This window comes from Marmota monax, unplaced genomic scaffold, assembly GCF_021218885.2.
Source record: "Marmota monax isolate L192 unplaced genomic scaffold, Marmota_monax_Labrador192_F-V1.1 WCK01_AAM20220418_F8-fsc00051, whole genome shotgun sequence".
Taxonomy (NCBI): Eukaryota; Metazoa; Chordata; class Mammalia; order Rodentia; family Sciuridae; genus Marmota; species Marmota monax.
In genome coordinates, this window is record NW_026695202.1 from 4,543,915 (window position 1) to 4,566,524 (window position 22,610).

Here is a 22,610-nt window from a genome sequence, read left to right on the forward strand (position 1 = left end):
GGACCTTCTTGCCAAAATACTCCTGTAGGAATATTTTTTGTTGGCAGTACAATAAATAATAAAGGCAAACTTATATCAATTCTATCCAAATGCATATTTTCCATATATGTTTCAATGATTTTTAATGCCTTTCTTGCTTCAGGCGTCAACATGCGGGGTGAATTTGGATCTGATGGACCTTTTAGAATATCAAATAAAGGTCCCAACTCTCCTGTTGGTATGCCTAGATAAGGCCTTATCCAATTTATGTCTCCTAATAACTTTTGAAAGTCGTTAAGTGATTTGAGTTGATCTACTCGTATTTGAATTTTGGGTGGATGGACCATGGTTGAGGATAATAAAACCCCTAAATAATTAATTGGAAGATTTAATTGTACTTTATCTATTGCTATCTCTAGATTATAATTTTTTAATAAATTTGTAAGTGTGGCATAACATTCTAGCAATGTGTTTTTATCTTTATATGCCAATAACACATCATCCATATAGTGAAATATTTGTAGTTCAGGATTTTGATTTCTAAGTGGCTGGATTGCTTTGTTAACATAAATTTGACACATAGTTGGACTATTAGCCATCCCTTGAGGGAGTACTTTCCATTCATATCTCTGATCAGGACCTTCATGATTTAGTGCAGGGATAGTGAATGCAAAATGTGGACTATCCTCGGGATGAATTGGAATTGAAAAAAAACAATCTTTAATATCTATAGCTAAAACATACCAGGTTTTTGGTAAAGCAGACAATTGAGGAATCCCCGATTGAGCAGGTCCCATAATAACCATCTCATTATTAATGGCTCTTAAATCTTGCAATAATCTCCATTTACCAGATTTCTTTTTAATGACAAAAATGGGAGTATTATGGGGAGATACGGAAGGTTGTATATGTCCCTCCGCTAATTGTTGTTTGACCAGGTCATGGGCTATTTGTATCTTTTCTTTAGTCAGGGGCCACTGAGGAACCCACACTGGTCTTTCTGATTTCCAAGTAATCTTGATTGTCTCAGTGGCCCTTTCTGAAAACCCAATCCATGTCTATTTGTTTCTTGATCTATTTGAATTGGTGCTGTCATACCTTGTTCTTGTTCTCTTAATCTTTCTTCTTTCCTAAAGCCTTGTCTAGCCCTAGTAGTGGGCGCATTAGGATTGATGTTATTTGTTAATGTCAAACCTAATTGATCTAGGACATCTCGTCCCCATAAATTTATAGGAAGATGATCCAATACATAGGGCTGTATAGTTCCTTCACATCCTTCAGGATCCTTCCAATCTAATACCATTGCACTTCTATGGGGATTAGTTGCCACTCCTAGGCCTCGAAGCGTTTGAGTGGCTTGTTGTAATGGCCAATGTTTCAGCCATTCTTGATGAGATATGATGCTAAGGTCTGCACCTGTATCAAGTAGCCCATTAAAGTCATGTCCTTGAATATTTAGTTTTAGCATTGGGCGAGAATCTAGATTTAAAGACAGCATAGCCCAATCTACACCTGTGGAGCCTAATCCCCTGGAACCTCTTTCTACAGTACGACTGGAAAATTTATCATGTAGGCTGGGTATTATTAATAACTGTGCTATTCTATCTCCTGGTGAAATTACTGATATACCTCTTGGAGAACTAGCTATAATTTTTATTTCACCTTCATAATCGGGATCAATTACCCCAGGACTTATCATAAGTCCTTTTAGTGTTGAAGAACTGCGTCCCAATAATAAGCCTACTGTTCCTTGGGGAAGAGGTCCTTTTACTCCTGTGGGAATGATTTGAACTCCCATCTCTGGAGTTAGTACTGCTCTGGCAGAGGCGCAGATGTCCAACCCTGCGCTCCCTCTAGTTTGTCTGATGAGGGATTTAATGGATAATGCGTCCTGGGCACTACCTTGATGGTGTTGCTGGGTTCCTCCACTGCCCTGTATATTTGTGGTTTTGGGCCCCGGAGCATTGGGCCCTCCAGCCCGTTTTTTGGCAATGGAGCCTGATGTCTTTCTCCACGATATCGTGGGTAAACACTTGGTCCTTGTCTGTTTTTTGATAACGGAATACCCTCTATGGTGGTTTGAGAACGGCATTCATTAGCCCAATGTTTCCCTCTACGGCATTGTGGGCAAATACCCGGTATTCTATTCCTTTGATACCTAGCCTTGTTAAACCCTCCTCCTATGGGGCAACTCCTTTTAAAATGTCCTGTTTGATCACAATTATAGCATGTTTTTGGCCTGGCATCTAAAGCCTGTTGTACTGCTGCTAAGACTTGCCCTTGTTCATTAATGTCTCTACATAATTTAATATATGTGTTTAAATCTTCATGTTTCCATAGTCTGATGACCTCTCTGCAGCAACGATTTGCTTGGTCATAAGCCAGTTGTTTTATAAATGGCATTGCCTGTTCTGTATCTCCAAATACTCTAGATGCTGTCTGAATAAGCCTATCTACAAATTCAGCGTAAGGTTCATTAGCTCCTTGTATTACCTTAGATAATTGTCCTTGTAAATCTCCATGCCCCTGTAAAGTTTTCCATGCCTTAATTGCATCTACAGCAATTTGTGCATATACGCCAGGATCATATTCAATTTGTTGCCGTTGACCCTCATAAGGTCCTTTTCCTAATAACATATCTAGATTTCTTTGAGGGTAACCGGCTGCTGCATTTCGCCTAGCTGTCTCCATGCAAAATTCCTCATTGGCAACCTTCCATAACAAATATTGTCCTCCATTTAGCACAGATCGACACATGTTAGCCCAATCTGCTGGCGTCATGTCTAAGTTGGTAATGGATTCGACCATGCTCACAGTGAAGGGTGCTTGCGGCCCATAGGTTGTTACAGCCTCCTTTAATTGCTTCACTGTTTTGAAATCTAAAGCACGGTGAATTCGTTGCCCTCCTGCCTGCTCAAGTACAGGGCATGCTAATCTTTGGGGTCCTGCCTCAGGATTCCATCCATCAACTATGGGAGTTGAGGGCCGCTCAGCTGTAGATGGAGCTGTTGGTTGAATTACGCCCTCTGGTGATAGAACGGGGTTAGTAGCAGCCTCCTGTTGTAATTCCCCGCCTGATGGTTGTTTTTCCTCTAAGCTTTCTTTCTTCAAATCTTCCTCTGTCTGACTAGCTTGAGAGACCTTCTCTTTCGCTTGACCTAACATGTTTTCTACCATAGTCTGGACCTCTAACAATTTACTTAACAGTCTTTCGGTTTGTTTTTTACTAGTTTCTAATCTACTGTAAAGGTAACGCAACCCAATAAGATAGCATAAAACAAAACCGAAACAGAATGAAACAAAAACCGAACAAAGAATAGTTGTATCAATTTTCTCTTTCTCAGGGCCGAACAACTTCAAACCTTGAGCCAACCATTTTTCCCAGTTTGCCTGAGAAAATTCTAGGGATAGGCAGCTTGAAACAAAAACAAGATAAATCAAAACGAGAACACATTGTTTTTTGAAATGGTCACCCATTTTGTTGCCTTCCCTCAGGGGCGAGCAATTTTACTCACCTCCAAGCTTCAGGCGTTCCCCGTGCAGGCCACCAGTTGCCGCAGTCTGGCTGGGCACAAAATCACGAGCCACTCAAGCAGGAACAAAGTTTATTTTTTGAAACTGCCGCCAATGTCCAGTACCGCCCGGGCAGATTTTTTCCACCCACGCGGCCTCCTCCCGGACCCGCAGAGAGAGCTCCTCCCCCGGAACTCCCTCCTACTGTACTTCCCCAACCAATGGGAACTCTCCAGGAGTCCCGTAGCCGGCCTAGGTGAACAGCAGGAGTCCAATATCCATATGAATGCAAATCTTAACATAATCATATCATCTCAATGGCTAGCTGGCGTCACCTTTCGACCAAAAATGCCATGCATCATATACTTGGCTCTTAGCACTCAGCCTCCCAAAATATATTTTTAAAGTCATATATGATTAGTAATCTGATGAATGCCAAAGTCCTTGGACCAGAAGTTGACAGAGCTGTCTCTAGGAGGACCAAGCCACATTGGAAGTGAAAGAGGAAAACCTCATGAGGCTCCAGGCACGGTCACATCAATGTTCATAGCAGCTCAATTCACAATAGCTAAGCCACGGAACCAGCCTAGGTACCCTTCAACAGATGAGTGGATAAAGAAAATGTGGTATAGATACACAATGGAGTATTACTCAGCCATAAAGAAGAATGAAATTATGGCATTTGCCAGTAAATAGATGGATTTGGAAACTATCATGCTAAGTGAAAAAGCCAGTCCCCAAAACAAAGGCCAAATGTTCTCTCTGATATGCTGCTGACTCACAATAGGTGGGTGGTTGGGGGTGGGCAGAGAGTAGAGGCTCATGTGATTGGACACAGAGGAGAATGAGGAGAAGGAAGGGGGGATGGGAATGGGAAAGTAGAATGAACTGGACATAACTTTCCTATGTTCATATATGAACACACGACCAGTGTGACTCCACATCACGTACAACCACAAGAATGGGAAGTTTACTCCATTTTTGTATGATATGTCAAAATACAGTCTATAGTCATGTATAACTAAAATGAACAAATAAAATAAATAAATTTAAAAAGATGAGAGTGTGCCCAGTATGCCCGGCTTCCACCTGCACTGTTTAGAAGCCCAGTGCATTGTTTAGAAGCATCTAGAGATTGCCTGGCATGGGGCTTGACTGTCCTGTGGCTCAAAGTGGCAGAGGTATCCAAGCATCTGTGAGCAACGGACCTGCACATGTGGGCATCTGAGCAGAAGAGGACAGGCAGAGACGGTGCCAGGCTGTGTTTGTAAGCTCTGGGGCACGTGCGAGCGCTTAGCCATGACAGGGGACAGGCCAGCTCTGGAGAACACTCGTTCCCAGCACCACATGCAGTAGGCACCCATGACATCATAATTTGAGTACAAAAAGGAAATGTGACCTCATTTTTATTTTTACACTCTTGCAAAGTGGGACTTGTAGCATCCAACTTTTAGATATTTGAGAAAGAAAGCTGGGTCAGATACAGATAAGAGTCAGATACAGGAATGAGCCACGTTAAGTCAACCTTCAAAGTCGTGACTAGAGTCAAGGAGTGAGTCTTCAGTAAAACACCTCCAAATCCCCCAAATTATTTCTCATTTTCCTTCCCTTAAATTAGCTTTCCCCTCCAACATCAGCATGATAAATAAGTTCTTTCAAAAACTTCTATTTATTTTTTGTTTTGTTTTTATTACTAGCATTCTATGGTGGTTTTTTATTTATTTTTTTCCATTGTGACTGTTTGGGGTTCCAAAAGATATTGTTGCTTCAATAGATTTTTTTTTTGTCAATTGTCTTTGTTTTTTGTCTTTTTCGGGGAGCGGGGGTACTTTGGCCGGAGGAACTTTACCACTGAGCTACATCCCCTATCCTATCCTTTTAATTTTTTATTTTGAGACAGAGTCTCACTAAGTTGCTGAGGCTAGCCTCGAACTTGTGATCCTCCTGCCTCAGCCTCCTGAGTAGCTGTAATTACAGGCAGGCAGGCACCATCATGCCCAGCTCTATTTTTTTTTAAGAATTCTTGTTTTATTCCACATTTTTTTGTTGTTGTTGGCGCATTATAGTTTACACATCGATGGAATTTGTTGTTATATATTCATACATGCACACATGCCTAGCTCCTAAGCAGCAGTTTATAAGACACCTAAAGGGTTATGAATTCCCTAGTGCAACCAGGTATTCTTGCAAAGAATCCCTGAAAATTATTGGAAATCGCTTTTTGTGTAAATCAGAAATTGATCAACAGTAAGTTGCTTTGTTTAGTGCTGATATTGATGGTAAACAGAGTGATCCTGTTTACGGTTAATCCATTTGCTGTGACCTAGAAATTTCTGCTTTTTTTGGAAGAGACAATCAGTGAGTAGAGGAGCAATAAAGGATAGATGAAGGGTAAGGCACCCTGTGACCCTTCACAGGTCTATCACATTAATCTTCTCCAGAAAAGTGGTTGTTGATTAGAAGGTATTGGTCACCTTCCTGCTATTATAATGAAATACCTGAGGCAATCACTGATAAAGAGAAAAGGTTTATCTTAGCTACTTGTTGGGCTTCTGACAAAGCAATGAAAGCAAACTGCTTGCATAATGAGTCAAGAAGCAAGAAAGAGAGAGGCACACCCGCAATGACTAAGGTCTTCCCTCTAGGCCCTCCTTCCTAAGGGTTCTACTACCTCCCAATAGCACCATCCTGGGGAACAAACCTTGAACACAAGGACATTTGGGGGGCTTTCAACATTCAAACAATAGCAGAAGGTTACCATGATCAAGGCCATTAATTTGACCCAATGGCATCTGGTGTTTTAAGAACATTTCATGATCATTTAGCATTTGGAGTTTATCTCTTCCAACTATTTTAACCTACCTCAAACCAAAGATTACCTGGTAAATAGAGGCAAAAGTAGCAGAAGGTGCATAGATGTGTGTGTGTGTGTGTGTGTTGGGGGACACAGGCTTGTTCCTTTAACTGACATTCTTTGAAAGTCTTCTGTGGCCAAACCACTCCCAGAAGAATTAAAGATGGAAGGTGGTGCAGGCGGTGGTGGGGGGGATGGTGACAAAGGCAGATCAGACTTGGCCCCACCTTTCAGACCCTAGACCTTTCGAGGAGGAGCAGACACAAACAGATCCCTCACAAAGGATGTCCTAAGCAACACCTACGGTCACTTTCACACCTGAGATTTTATTGTTCTGTTTATCCACCCAGCCAATATGTATTCAGGTCACCTAAGGAAAACTGAAACCAAGGTCCATGGAAAGCACCGAGAAGGGCGTAATTACTACCAAATGTGGAGCTTGTGGAAGGTCATGATGCAGGTGGTGTCTGAGCTGAATCTTAAATGATGGGTAGAAATTTGGAAGGCAAACGTGTAGGGGGCAAAGACACAGCAAGAAAAGGGCAGAGATTAAGTCAAAGCAGGGCCACAGATTTAGAGATCAAAGAGAGGTTTTGCATCCATCCCTAAAGTACAGTAACAGATATGGTGGGATTTTGCAGTAGTTTTGACACTCCTCCTTTATATGGGCTGGTGCTAAAGACAGGCTTCTAACTGATAGAACATGGTAGAAATGACTCCACCGGATGAGAAAAGGTGATGCCATTTTCACCCGGCTTTCCTTCTCAGGACATGTGCCTTGAGGACCCACACATGATGATTTCAGTTATCCTGAAGCCCTCAGGTAGGAAAGACCACACAGAGAAGCCACATAGAGAGATGCTACAGGAGCCCTAGCTGTTAGAGTTCCCCCAGCATCAAAAAGCAGAACCAAGAGTGCAGGCACTTTTCATCAGTTCTTACCCTCTGCCTCGAAGTCCTCTAGCTGAGGTCCCAGACATTGTGGGACAGAGGTAGGTCTTCCCTGCTGCGTCCTGTTCAAATTCCTGGCACATGACAATCTCTGAACATAATGAAATGTTTCATGCCACAAAGTTTTGAAGATAGTTTGTTACATAATCATAGTAACTAGAGAAAGTTTTTGGAGTGATAAGGCAAAAAGAATTGGTTACTTTCCAATCAGTAAAAGGCTTTGGAATCCGTGTTAGAAGCCAGGGTTTTATTAGTGGGTAATGGGGAGCCGCTGATAGTTGTTAAATAGGGACATAACAAGATGATATTTTCTAACATTGCTGTGCCCCATTTTGGGGAGGATGACTTCATTTTTTGTTTAGTTTTGTTTTTGTGGTGCTGGGGATTGAACCCAGGGCCTTGTGCAAGCAAGCAAGCACTCTACCAACTGAGCTATATCCCCAGCCCCAACTTAGTATTTCTTGAAGTCTTGTTGGCACTGGACAATGGAGGAGGAAGAGAGCAACATGTGAGGTCCATGATCCAGGGAAGTGGTATGGAAGCAGGGCCACTGATCTCTGTGAATCTCTCTCCTGTCCTTGGGAAACCCTAGAAAACACGGGAACAGTAACGTGGTAGGTGGAAATAGTGGAGATCTGCCACTATGCACAAAACCATTGCTTAAGGACTGAATATCAGACTAGTCTCCTCTTTTTTCTCTCATTTACCATAGGATGGCCAAATGATGATGATGGTGGTGGTGGTGGTGGTGGTGGTGGTGGTGGATTGGCAAGTCTTACTCAAAGAGAAATGAACTGAATAATGTGAAATGTAGCCATTGATGTTTCTCTTTAAGTCTGGCTTTCCCCCCAGGTACATAAGCTATTTCTTACCTCTATGCCTTTGCTTTACCTTTATCTAGAACATTCTGACTCTTTTTCCCCCCTAGCTAACTCATTCTCCAAGGCTCAGCTTTGGGCCAGCTCCTTCATTCATTTATTTACAAAATATTTATGAAGAACCAAACATTGCACCCAATGCCACATCAGGTACTGGACAGCCAACCATAAAGAAGAGTGATGCAGTCCATAGCACCCAGGTTCTGCAGGTGATGTAACAGGATGTGTAAAGGAAGCAGTGGTATCAATCACCTGCAGCCCCAAGAAAATAGGTGACAACTACGAAGGAGATCTGAAGAGAGAAGTCAGACTATGGAGACAGACTTGCACAAGAGGTGATCAAAAGTAAGTTTTGTGACTCGTGGATTCCTCACCATGCAAAGGGAGAAAGGATTAGATTTGGAGAGGTCCAGCCCATGAACAGACATGGCAGTCATGGGGGGCGGGGTGGAGTATGTGGGGAGAAGATGTTGGCAGAACAAGAACAAAGAGGGACGAATCTTACTTTTCAGAAACACTGAAGGGCTGATTGTCATCTAAAGGGATGATCAGGGGATGGTTGAGAGAAAGGACTGAGAAGTAGGGAATGAACCAACAGACTGTGGTGTACGGAAACACGCAAAAGGCGATGGGCATGCTGGACAACGAAGACGGTGTTCAAACAGTACAGGGATCATATGAATCACCAACTGAGAATTCATCTCTGGATTTGGCAACTTCCTGGAGGTTTTCCAGGAAATCTCCATATATTTCTTCAATTAGCCTAACTGTAGCTCTTCTAAGTTCTCTTGGCATCCTGGGTTCATTTGTTTATTTATTTATTTTAGTTGTCAATGGACACAATACTGTTATTTATTTTTACATGGTGCTCAGGATTGAACACATGCTAGGCAAGCGCTCTACCACTAAGCTATAGCCGCTGCCCACCCCGCCACCAGGGAATTTCAGATTATACTTTATTGAAATCATCTGTTTATGTGTCAGTGTCTCTGATCACACTATGGTCATTTAAATTGGAACTAAAGAGAAATAAAACTGGATGTTGGGTGTGGGTGCTGCCATAGCCATATCTCAGGCTCTCAATGGCCACATGTGGCCTGAGCCTGTTGGAAGCTCAGACGGTGGACCAGAAAGTCTTCTCAGATAGCTCTGCTCATGTCTATGTCATGGACAGTAACTGGACCCTTTGGGAAGCATACAAATCAAGCAGCCCATTCTCAGATTCCCACTTCCCATTGCTCCTCTTCTTCACTGTCCCCAGGAGGCTGGATGTGGGAATGGCAAAGGAAAGGAAGAGGTCCCTTCCTCTGCAGCCTCCGAGCCTTCCCCTAGCACACTCCCACCTCCCCTTCACTTAGCAGAGCCCAAACAGGGAGTCCCCAGCACGGGGGGAAATGCAGCTTGCAGAGTCTCGGCCTCAGCTTTACAAAGCACAGCAGAAGATCCTTCCCTGACCACCTTCTCACACACCTCCCCTCATCAGGCCCTCTGTTTGGCATTATTTCTTCCCACAACACTTAATTACTACTTAAAATTAAGGATATATTTGGGGCTGGGGTTGTGGCTCAGTGGCAGTACGCTTGCCTGGCATGCGTGAGGCACTGGGTTCGATTCTCAGCACCACATACAAATAAATAAAATCAAGATCCATCAACATCTTTAAAATATTAAAAAAAATAAGGATATATGTTTATTTGTGAATGATCTGTCTTCCTACCAAAAGTGTAAATTCCCTGGGGCCAAAGTCCTTGACTGTTATATCCCTAGTGCCTAGAACAGTGCCTGGTGCGTAGTAATTGCTTAAAAAAAAAAACTAGTTTTGTTTTAATATGTTTTATTTATTTTATATAAGCTATATACTATACATGATAAGTATGTATATATGCAACTATATACCCATGTATGTATGTGTATGTGTGTGTATATATATATATATATATATATATATATATATATATATATATATATATATATATTTGACAATGATACAGGCAACTGCCCCAAACTTAAGTCACAGTTTAATTCTTACTCTCATAAAGACCAAATGGGTATTCCTGACCAAAAAGCATCCAAAAACACAGTTTCCCTCCATTTATTACTTCTCTCTTCTAGGGCCCCTGTGTTCTTTGCACTCAATCCATGACTGGGATAAGTGGTGTCTAAGGACCCAGATAGAAAGAGGCACCTGTCACTTCCTTGCCATTCCCTTGTCCAGAACCCAGTAGCACATCAAAATCTCACCATCAAGAAAGCTGTGTGCCAAAGAGGAAAGGGAAATAGGCATGATGAGTGGCCAATCTCTGGCTCGTATTCATATGTACATACATTTCATGTTATTTTCACAGAATTTCCAGTTACTTAGGCATTATTACTCCCATCTTGTAGAGAGCGTAACTCAGACTTTGCAAGGTTATCCAAAACTGACACAGCTATTAGGTGGTAGAGATGCAAAGCAAATCTAGGCTTATTTGACTAAATCTTCCCTCTTCCCTATTTTCATTAAATTAATGCTAATTTCTCTTAACCCCTGCTCCTATTCCCTAAAGGAAATGCTTAGATTGCTTTGTGTCTTTGTAAATAATTAGAATCATTTGAAACTCTCAATCAGTCTTTTTGCAAGGTTCTGGGAAATCCTAACGGATCCTTAATCTATCTTAGCTTGCCTGGGCACTCTGTGGTCAGCTCCCATATAGCTTTTGGTCTTCTTTAAAGGATAGAGTGATCTCTCTGCAATTTAAACAGAGATAAAGGAATACATTTCATTTTTAATTTTCACCATTAGCTCTCTGACTTCTTTGTGTATTTCCTGGTAAATGAAAAAGGAAGTTGTCATGCAAGTTGTTCAGAGTTAAGTTTCCTCCTATTAATGATTTCCCTGCCAGGTGATTATTGATTTCTGCATGTCAAGCAATATTTGAAAGTCTGCCTAAAACATCTTCTTATCAATCAATATGCATATAATTTGCATATGATTTACATACTTCTCATCTGTACTCTAAATCATCTCTAGGTTGCTTGTGATACCTAATACATTATAAATGCTATGTAACTACGGATAGTACTATTTTAGAGAATAATGACACGAAAAAAAATCTGTATATATTCAGCACACATTTTTTTCTTTTGAATATTTTTGGTGCAAAACTTGTGGATTTGGAAGGCCAACTGTATACAGCACTGAGAACCTACTATGATACAGATAATCTATAAAAGAACACAGATTGACTTAAAGGTAGGCAAAAAGGGTTATTTTCTGACAACGGTCTCTGAGGAAATTTCCCTGAACTATCTAAATCTAGACTCTGAAGTGAGCTTCTTGCCTCCTTTGCTAGAAATGATGACTATCCCAGTTTGCATGTTCCTGTGGTACTGAAGTAAGCCATTTATTGCCATTTTAAAAAACTGTAAAACCATCAGTGAGGTAGTTTAAAGCAATCCAGATTTTTTTGGCTAAGCAGGGCTGAATTTCTTCCAAGTCAGTTGCTAACGTCAGCTTTATTTTCCAGAGATGAATTTGACCCAAATTCTACATCTATGAGCCTGAGTTTAAATCTATTGAGGTCATCCGAGAACATCTTATGCATATCTCTGCTCCGATGCTACTCTCTCTGGGAAATCCTGCCTGGTCCTCAAGTCTGCATCACCTGCTCCTCCTACATGGTGCCTAGAATTGACTTCTATCTATCAAGGTATAATTTTCCAAAAATTCAAAACATGAATGAAATAAAACAGAACAACCACGGGTAAGAAAAACTGTTTTTGCACACAATGAAAGAGATAACCATAAAGTGGTCAAACCAGTTTAAGCAATGCTGAGAAGTAGGGGGTTTATATATCTCATCAAGAATGAATTTTTTAAAATCTTAGAATAAGATTACTGTGTGAGATACAAAGTTGGCTAATGTCACACAGAGTTAAAAAAAAAAACAGTAACATTTGGGATTACCTTTTCTGCAAAACATAAATAACTTAACTTGTACTGGCAACAGACAAGAATTATTTGCATCATTATCACTTGTCAGGAAATCAAAGTTGTAAAATATCTGAACAAATAAATAGTAAATGTTGAGTCCCACAAACATTCACAGTCCTAGAGGATACGTTGGTTCTTGTTCAGACCTGCCACTACATTGCTCTAGAAAGCTCTATAGCAAAAGGGCATCCAGAAATCCTTTTACCTATTTCCAAGTTTTTGGATAATTATGTGAGTTTTTGAACAATTGTTCTTAACATAATTTATTATTTGTTAATAATAATAACATTTATTGAGCACTAACATGACTAAGCACATGCATCATCTTTTTTTTTAAAGAGAGAGAGAGAGAGAGAGAGAGAGAGAATGAATTTTTTAATTTATTTTTTAGTTTTCGGCGGACACAACATCTTTGTTTGTATGCGGTGCTGAGGATTGAACCTGGGCCGCATGCATGCCAGGCAAGCGCGCTACCACTTGAGCCATATCCCCAGCCCCGCATCATCATTTTTTAAAAAATATTTATTTTTTAGTTGTGGGTGGACACAATAACCTTTATTTTATTTTTATGTGTTGCTGAGGATCAGACCCAGTGCCTCACACATGCTAGGTGAACACTCTACCACTGAGCCACAACTCCATCCCACATGCATCATCTTAATACTAAAACAGTTATTATTAGTATTAGCCTATTTTATGGATGAAACTGAAGCTGAGCTGAAATATCCTTCCCAATGTCATATGGCTTATAAGTGACAGAGTTGGCGCTAGGACCATGCCTGACTTCATATCCATGCTCTTAGCCATGAAGAGCATTTGTTACTGATAGTTAAATAGCCCATTTATTTTACCTGTCTTCTCACTGGACTGGGAGTTTCATGAGAGCAATTATCATGCTTTTCTTTCCATTTGTTATTTTCCCTGTACCTCCTGATATCCAGCACATAATAAATAATAAGAATGCCTTTAAATTGATTATGTAAAAGCAAAGAGCCACATTCCAATTCTAATACTTTTTTTTCCCCCTCTTTGGACTGAAGATTGAACCTAGGACCTGTGCATACTAAGTACATGTTCTAAGATTGAGTTACACCCCCAGCCAATCTTTTTTCTTAAGACTTTTTTCATTCTTATTTGGTAATTAAAATGTCATTTATAGTTCTTATTTTCACCTTTTCTTTCACTCAGTAATAATGGTGCGGATGGGTGGAGTGATAAACAACACCTTCTTTATTCACTTAGAGTTTGTTTTTGTTTTGTTTTTGGCACTAGGAATTGAACTGAGGAGAACTCGGCCACTGAGCCACATCCCCAGCACTATTTTGTATTTTATTTAGAGACAAGGTCTCACTGAGTTGCTTAGCGTCTCACTTTTGCTGAGGCTGGCTTTGAACTCATGATCTTCCTGCCTCAGCTTCCTGAGCTGCTGGGATTACAGGTTTGAGCCACTGCGCCTGGCTCTCTTAGAGTTATTTATACAGCAAGCATTTGCTGAGTGCTTCATAAGTGCCAAGCATTGAGCTAGGCATTGTAAGAACAGTTCCTCTGCTAAGTTGTAGTTTTATGAAAAGGAATTGTGTCTGTCTCAGTCAACTTATTTTGTCCCCAGCACCTGGCAAAGAACTTAGAACATACTAGTTACTTAATCAGTAGTTGTTAATTGAATGAATAATTGTTGAATGAGGAATTATTGCAAACCCATGACATTTTCTTGGAATATTTATTGAATACCCCAATTAGCAACTATCAGTGTAGTTCTCCGATAAAATGGCATCAAATATAACTTTTAAAAATGCAAATGACTCTTTCTTATTACTGTTGTCTGGATGTTTATGTGCCTCCCAAATTTGCATGCTGAAACCTAATCCCCACTGAGATGGGATTAGCAGTGATTAGATTATGAGCATAGAATTCTCATGAATGGGATTGGTACCTTTACAAAAGAGGTCCAAAGGAGCTCCATTGCCCCTTACACCATGCAAAGATACAGCATAAAGGTGCCATCTATGAACCAGGAAGAGGCCCTTCACAAGACACTGAATCTTATTGGTGCCTTGACCTTGGACTTCTCAGCCACCAGAATTGTGGGAAATAAAATAAGCAGCCCAGTCTTTGGTATTTTGTTATAGAAGCCTGCACAGTCTAAGATACTTGTCCTTAATAAAATTAATTGTGCTAATTATGTCCAGCTTGCTAGAAGATCCTTTCTCTTCCCTTCCCTGAATGCTACATCTCCCAGGCTCCCTTGCAACTGGCTTCAAGCTAGTTTAGCTAATGGGTAGCCCTGGAGGGAGGGAGTAAGGTGGGAAGAAGGAGGAAGCCCTCATTCCCATCTATCCCCCTTAACATACTTTGGGAAAACAACTCTAATGGCAGCTGGTCTCTATGTTCTACCTCCTGCTCATCACTCAGTCCCTTTTTCTGTGGCCTCTGTTTTTGTCTATATTTTAGCTCTAGGGATGGCAGCACCTTGCCAATGATTCTATTATCTGGATTGTTTCACCATCCCATGGTAGGACTTTAAGCTCTTCTAACCTGTATGTCATTTGTTCTCTGTCATTTTTTCTCCCTATGAAATTCACTCTTTTTTTTTTTTTAAATTTGATCTCCTATCTTTATTTTTTAAATATTTTTTTAAACAAGAAGTTTATTTAAACAACAAGACGCTTGACTTGAAGGGAAAACTATCTAGGAATCTTTTTTAAGAGTAATTTACCCCTACTTAAAGACAGATTGCCCTACATGTAACAGCTACGTACAAAAAAGTATAAAATTGTCCTTGGTTTTACAATGATAAATGAAAAACATTAAAATTCTCCAATCGAACAAGGTATGCAAGGATTTTTATGTTGTTCAGGTTTTTTTTGTTGTTGTTGTTGTTGTTTTGTTTTTTGTTAAAACAGTGAGAGCAAAATAACTTACTGGAATATAAAGATAAGAGCTGAATGAGCATGCCACTAATGGAGAAAGGGGATATTTTCACAGAACCAGTATTTTTACCCATCCCATCTCCATTTGATGTCAATCAAAACATATCATTGGCCATTTAGTTTAAAAAAATGCAATATGCTTGTGCACATACACCAGTTACTTTATGTACAATAAAGGAATGGGGAAGGGGAAAATGAAAGAATAAAGACAACTATACTGTAGTAGTCAGGATGTGGTGGAACCAAATTGCAGTTTTCTAATTGAGAATGTATCCTTGGTCTGTAGGAACAGAGTCCTGGAGTAAAATAGCAGGTTCCCTTTTTAGTAGACACCTCCTGTCTGCTGCTGGAACACATCAATTGTATCTTCATCCTCCATTTCCAACTGTGCAGGTGTGTCTGTTTCATTAATTGGCTGCCCTTCAAATCGGAATCTGATCTGCCTCATCGACAAACCCTGTCGTTCACAATGTGCTTTCATTAGTTTACTAAGTGGTGTATGCCTCTTAATCTTAAACTGAACCACAGAACCATCCTGCCCCGCCACCTTCAAGTTAATATGATCGTTGTTCTCAGTCTTGACTCCTTCCTTGGGCTTTTCGTCGGTCATGGCGAGCGCCGGAGTCTCCTCAGCTGCCACTTTACAAAAGAGGTACTAGGTCCGCACCGAACCTAAATATTTTTAATACCTTTATTTCACTTATTTATTTTTATGTGGTGCTGAGGATCGAACCCAAGGTCTTACACGTGAGAGGTGAGCACTCTACCACTGAGCCACAGCCCCAGCCTGAAATTCATTCTCTTAAACCATCTGGAATGGACTCTTGTTTTCCTGAATGGATCCTGACTTACCAACAGAGGGTAGCAATATTCACATGGGTCTTAAAATACTAGGGGTTGTCTTAGGCTCACTTATTAGCTAAGTAAATGGCTCCTGTACAACAAATTTGTTGGATGTGAATTTGTTCCTTGAAAAATTTTTGATGAACACGTGTCATGAACCTCTGAGTTTCTCAGGACCTGTTGCCCCTTTAAATAGGAAATCCATAAAATAACAAGAGTTTAATAATAGTAGCTATAATTCATTGATCCATATAAGGTAAGTGGCTCTCTGCTCAACTCCTCATATAAATTATCTTCATTAATTCTCTGACAAACCATGGAATATTTGTTCTAATCAAGACTCTCAGTGGCAAATAGTAGTGACCTACTCTGAAAAAACCGGAAGGATCTTGGTAGCTCTTGGAATTGAAACCAGAGAGTCTCGGTAGCTTGTAGAGTTAGCTAATGAATGAGCCTAACCTATTTTAGGCTGAAAACCAGGCTTGGAAAAGAAATAGAGGAAGCTAGGCACAGCTAAAACCATGTCACAGGGATGAGTTGCTATGGTGGTGCTATCAGTTTTGGACACCATTGCAGGCTCTGTGAATCAAGATTACCTTCTTGTGGTGGCCAGCAACCAACAGAATGTGCTTAGGTCTTTTGCCCATGCTGTAGCCATTAAGTTCTGGGAAGAAAGAATCTTTCCATCTTTAGTAGTAAAGTATTATGGGGATCACCGAATTATTCCCACTTTGGTTTCTGCGTAATAATGGGATAACCATTCAGGAAGCTAGACCACGGCTATCGTTTGGGTATAGTTTAAGTGTATCCTCTAAGGTTTTTTGTATGGAAATTTAATCCCCATTGTGAGGTATCAAGGGGGTAGAAACGTAATCAGACTATGGTGTTTAGAGGTGGGGCCCTTGGAAGGTGGCAGGGATAAGTCCTTAGGGTGGAGCCCTATGAGTGACTCCTGGTGGCTTTATAAGAAGAGGGAGACCATGCACTTCCTGTTTCTTGACATGGGATGTCCTTCACCTACTTGGTAGTCAACCCGCAAGGCAGTTATTACCAGATGCAGCCGCTTGACCTTGCACCTGCAGAACCATGAGCCAAAATAAACTTCCTTCATAACTCATCCAGTCTGGGTATTATGCTACTGGCAACAGAAAACAGACTAATGCAATGACCAAAATGACAAATGACCCTCACACCATCATTATGTCCATTTTCCACCTTGAATATTAGGGCATATACATATGCAAGACGAGTGTAGAACTTGGCTATGAACTCTCTGGTCTGTTTGAATCCAAAGTCCACCCTTTTTCCACAACTGTACTTTCTTCTAGTTGATTTGTTCTTTAAAAATTTGATGAACCTGCATTTGCAAATTTTAAAACCTCAATTCAGGAGTTTGCTAATTAGGTACCTGTAGATTTACCAGAAATATATGCAATGTCATGGCCTGGAATCTGTCTTCGGGAATTGAACAGAAATACCTAATTGGGCCTTTTACTATGGATTTTCTCTAAGCAGAATTTACTTCTTTTTTTTTTCTTTCTGCATATGTGTGTGTGTGTGTGTGTGTGTGTGTGTGTGTGTGTATATATATATATATATATATATATATATATATATATATATATATATATATAGTAAACAGCCTCATATTTTAGGAGAGTTGGCAGCCTTGCTTTCTGGAAGGCACTGCCATCCCAGCACCTGGTCCAGCCATCCTGCTAGAGTAATGGAATGTGTTTATAAATACTTTGGGCACTTAGTTGGTACAGTGCGGGTATGCTTGTTGTCATGTTGTTATGGAAATTAGATAATTATAACAATAGGTAATACTTTGCATATGACACTGCCTGCACGTGTCTGTGTTTGTATGCGTGCGTGCATGCATGTGTATTTGTGGACAGAAGCCATGTGATGAGTTCTTCTGGTTTCTGTTCTTGACCTGCCAGCTCAATGAGTCACCACTGAGTTTCTCTTTGTTCAGTCATAAGCCCTCAGTATCCTAGTATAACATCTTCCACTAGAATGTTCAGGAACTCAGGTACAAGCACTGTGCAGGCATTGGAATGCCCAGGGTTCTCAATTTTTCATCTTCAAAAAGTAAAATAAGCCAGACATGGTGGTGCATGCCTGTAATCCCAGTGGCTCAGGAGGCTGAGGCAGGAAGATTGTGAGTTCAAGGCCAGTCTCAACAACTTAGCAAGATCTAAGAAACTGAGTGAGACCCTGTGTCCAAACAAAATATTTTTTTAAATATGTATTTTTTAGCTGTAGTTGGGCACAATATCTTTATTTTATTTATTTATTTTTATGTGGTGCTGAGGATCGAACCCAGGGTCTCACATGTGCTAGAGGAGTGCTCTACAACTGGGCCACAACCCCAGCCAGCCCTAAACAAAATATTTTTTAAAAGGACTGGAGATGTTGCTCAGTGGTTAAGCACCCTGGGTTTATTCTCCAGTGCAAAAAAAAAAAAAAAAAAAGTAATATAATAATCCAAGTTCCATACCACTTTGGGAAAGGATGTTTATCTAGTTTGAAAGAAAGGAAGGCCTTGGAGGTCAGAAGTTGGGACATAAATATGTTTAAAATGAAAGTAAAGTCCGTGTACTTTGGCTATCTAGGAATAGGGCTTAAAGAGAATAACCTAAAAATTAAGAATCAATATTCCCCCAACCGGCATAAATAATTTTGACATACCATAGAGAGGGACCTTTTTCAAACAGATTCCTTTATATACTTTATGTGAAAAGCTCCATTGGTTATCATGACTGTCTTAAGTATGTATACAAAGGAAATAGGAAAATATCGTGAAGTGTTGATAGCTTATCTCCACCGAGGTATACTTAGGAGAACACACAATGATAAGAGTGGCATCATGGTATGGCTGTGTGAAATTACGCTACTATGAATGAGTATATTCTCATTGTAAAATAACTATTTGAAGGTATAGAGAATGAATTGGGAACATTTCCATCTTGCCTCCTAATCAGTTTGGAGGGTCTTTTGTCCCTTTTTACACATTTCATATGGGATGCACGCATGCTGTCTCTACTGTGGGCTCTTTCCAGCATACATAGCCTTACCCTGTAATCATTGTTCTGTAATTCATGTTTTTATGTTGCATTCTGTATCTGAAGAGTCATATTTACTAATCTTGCCTTTATGTCTTCTGCGTTTTGCACCTTATTTTAGAAGCTGTTTTCCATTCCATTGGGCATTCCACTTGATTTTAAAAGTGAGAGCCTAAAATGGTCACCCACAAACGTTGCTTAGAAAAAGTTTACCTGCTGGCCAAGAGGTGGACTCATGAGAGGGATTTGTCCTGGTCAGGGAAGGAGCCCTCACCATCACCTCTCTGACCTCCCTTAAGTGCTCTGGGCTCCTCCCACTTCCTACCCGGCTTCCTACTGAGCTGTCCTTGCTGCTGGTTGTCATTCTTGTTTTTACTTTCCAGAGGAGAACAGTGGTGGCCGGGTAAGTGGAAAGAGCCTCGAGGGATGGGGAAGGCACTTGTCTTTTTTCGTATCTGACAGGATCAGGGTCTGGGCAGTGTCTAAATGTTGAGGGTACAAGCAACTGGAATGAGAAGTAAACTTCCAATCTTATACTAATTCAGTTCAGTGGAATCATGGGAAAAACTGGTTGTGGTGCTTTGGAAAATTGATCAAATGTCAAGTAATAGTCAAACTGACCAATGACTTAAATCTGCCTTATCTTCAAGACCAAAAGAAAGAGAACAATGGGATTTGCCAAGAAGATGTGGTTATTTATTTTTAATAGCCTCTTTTTTTTTTTAGAGCAGTTTTTCTTTCACAGCAAATTTGAGCAGAAGGTATGCAGCTGATCTTTAAACATGCAGTGACCTATATGATATGTGTATAAGCTGCATTCTTTTTCTTCTTTCTGCTTTCAATTGCATCTCTCTTCCCCTTAGTGATTTTTTTAACCCTTTCCTAGCACCTTAAGATGACTGAGGAGAGAGAAAGAGATGAGATTCCATTTAATCTTTCGTTTTTATAGTGGAGTCACATCTTACGTGAGCTGTTAGGCTGTAAGGGGAGAACATAAGGTCAAAATCATGTACAGTCAAAACTACTCTTTAAAACTGCTTAAATGGGCCATACAACATGTTTTTGTTTGTTTGTTTTCCTTCGGCATCGACACAGATATGTTTCTCCAACTGAATACTAGATGAAATAGTAGATTTACATTTGGGGGCAGCTTAGTGGGACAAAGTGACTTTAAAAACACTGGGTTCGGGGCTGGGGATGTGGCTCAAGCAGTAGTGCGCTCGCCTGGCATGCATGCGGCCCGGGTTCGAGCCTCAGCACCATATACAAACAAACATGAGTCCGCCGAGAATTAAAAAATAAATATTAAAAAAAAAAACACTGGGTTCATATTCTGTATGGTGAGGTTAGGACCAGTTAGTTACATCATTTGTTGGGGTCCAAGGCAAAATGAGAATGCAGGGGCCCCTTGTTTAAAAAGGATTAAGAATTTAAAATAACAGTAGTGGAGCATGAAACCAAGCACGGTGTTCTTTGAAGAGTAAGGTATTGGACAAATGCACAGGTTGTAGACCAAGAAGCCAGCCCCAAATAACCGCCTGGGAACACAATGAGAGGCCTCAGGATTTCCATAGGAGGAAATAGTAGGTAAGACCACTAAATCTTTAAATGTTTAAATCTTGTGCTTCCCAGTCCCCATGCTAATTGAGTATGTGTAACTGAGTTTGTATGCATGATATTAAATCTGCACATGATGTAACTCCATCAGAAAAGCCAAATGTTTGAGAAGTTGCAAATTCATATGACAATATACATTTTTGCATTTTCTGATTTGTTAAAGAATTCCTTGTAATTTAAAACTCACACTTCAGATATGTAAAAAGAAAATGATTATTCATATGTCTTTATCAAGCAAAAAAATATTAATCTGCCCTTAGTCTTTTGCTCTTAGACCAAATTTGATCTCTTGTGGAATTTATATTACCATGAGTTTTCTAAATAATTCAAAAAGGTAAGTTATGAAAATTAGGTGCAATAATATGTCTTCTTCAAATAAAATACTAATTATTTTGCTTAATAAAGAGGCCAACTTTTCAGAATATTTTCCCCCCAGAAGATCAGGAACATCACCTGAGCAGGGAGGATATTATTTTACAACTCTCTGAGTTCTGTGAGCAAGGATGTGATTGATATAAGGCTCATTTTTAAAGGGAACTGCCTTATATTTTATAGGGCTATATTATTTCAAAGTGCTTTTACAAACAAGCCTAGCTGAAAGCAGTTGGTCAGGTAATTCACCAAAGGATTTTAAGATAGCAAGTTATTTAACATTAAAGCGACAGAAGATTGTGTTTCCAGGATCTCTCTGTGTCCCAACTTGGGTCTGTGATGTTATACCACCTCTTCCAACTTAAGATTCTTACACATGCTGAAATGTGACTCATCTGCTTTGACAAAAATTGCTTCCTTGTGGCTTTGAGAGTTACATATTTGAGCTTTAAAATAAGTGTCATAGCTAGGGTCAGGCAGATGGTCACCTAGGTAGACTGGACAACTACCTTGACTCATGTCCACCTGTCCCAGGTTATGCCACAGCACAAAATAATACATTACACATTCCTACAAAGCTACAAAGGAAGCAATGCTGCAATGTGTCATTGTCACAGAGTTACCAGCAGTCTGGGGATATTTTTGGCTAATCTTTCTATTGTGGAGCTTTTATGGTGGTGATGGCAGTTGTGTGGTGGTTGTTATTTGGCAAGAATTTAAATTGGAGACTTCTGTCATCTGCGCATTCCAACAAATGATATAAATAAGGGTGTGTTTGTAGGAAAAACCTGGGTGGTAACGACATTTTCTTTTTAATCTCTTGATCTGTATCAGATGGTTGTATATTTTAGAAGGAGTGACAAAAGAAAACACATATAAATCTCTACAGATTAGCAGCTAAGTTTGTTCAGAGTGGTTTGCCAAATAGTTTCAAAAACTAACACTGATTGAGTGCTTACTGTGTACACCACTAAGCATGTTACATACTTCATCTCAATTCCTCCTCATAATAACCCAATGGAACAGTTATTGTTACTCTCAATGACCAAGATCACATGGGTAGTAAATATCAGAGGCAGGGTTTGAACCTAAGAAGAATCCATGTCATAACCACTGAAAAACCAGGATTTCTATCCTGCTTTAAAATGTTGCCAGTCTGCTTTTGATTTTCTTTTTCTTTCTTTCTACAACAGTGCTGGCCAATTTGCCTTCACAATCCAGATATGATTTCAGCACTAAGCAGAAACACCTAGGCCTTTACACAATCTACTAACATTCCTGCGTGAAACTGCCTCCCAAGTAATAGTCATTTACCTCTGGCAGTAGACATAGAGGTTTTCATGTGTATGGTGGGGAGAATGTTTCTTGTATGCCCTGAAGCGAGCTCACAAGAGATGAACTGCAGCCTGACCGCACAGAACCTCTCCTATAGCTGGTTATTTACATTAACCCAAGTTGAAACTTCTCCCCAGAGATAGGCGCTGCCAAAGAACCCTAGAGGAAGTATGAAGCTTTATCTTTTGCACGCACACGAAGTCTTCCGAGATCCTGGGTAGGTGTGGTTCCCAGGGGCTAATCGTAGCGTCCAGGTGCAAATCTGAAAGCGTGTTTTTAAATGGAGATGCAGAC

General features: G+C 40.2%; 1 protein-coding gene across 1 annotated transcript; it reads right to left on the bottom strand.

Annotated features, from left to right (window-relative positions):
* Positions 1-14,783: 14,783 nt before the first annotated feature.
* On the bottom strand, positions 14,784-15,744 carry LOC124083090 (small ubiquitin-related modifier 2-like). The gene has a single exon (XM_046429655.2). The coding sequence runs from the start codon at positions 15,686-15,688 to the stop codon at positions 15,401-15,403; it is 288 nt and encodes a 95-aa protein (XP_046285611.1). The 5' UTR covers positions 15,689-15,744; the 3' UTR covers positions 14,784-15,400.
* Between the last annotated feature and the right edge of the window lie 6,866 nt (positions 15,745-22,610).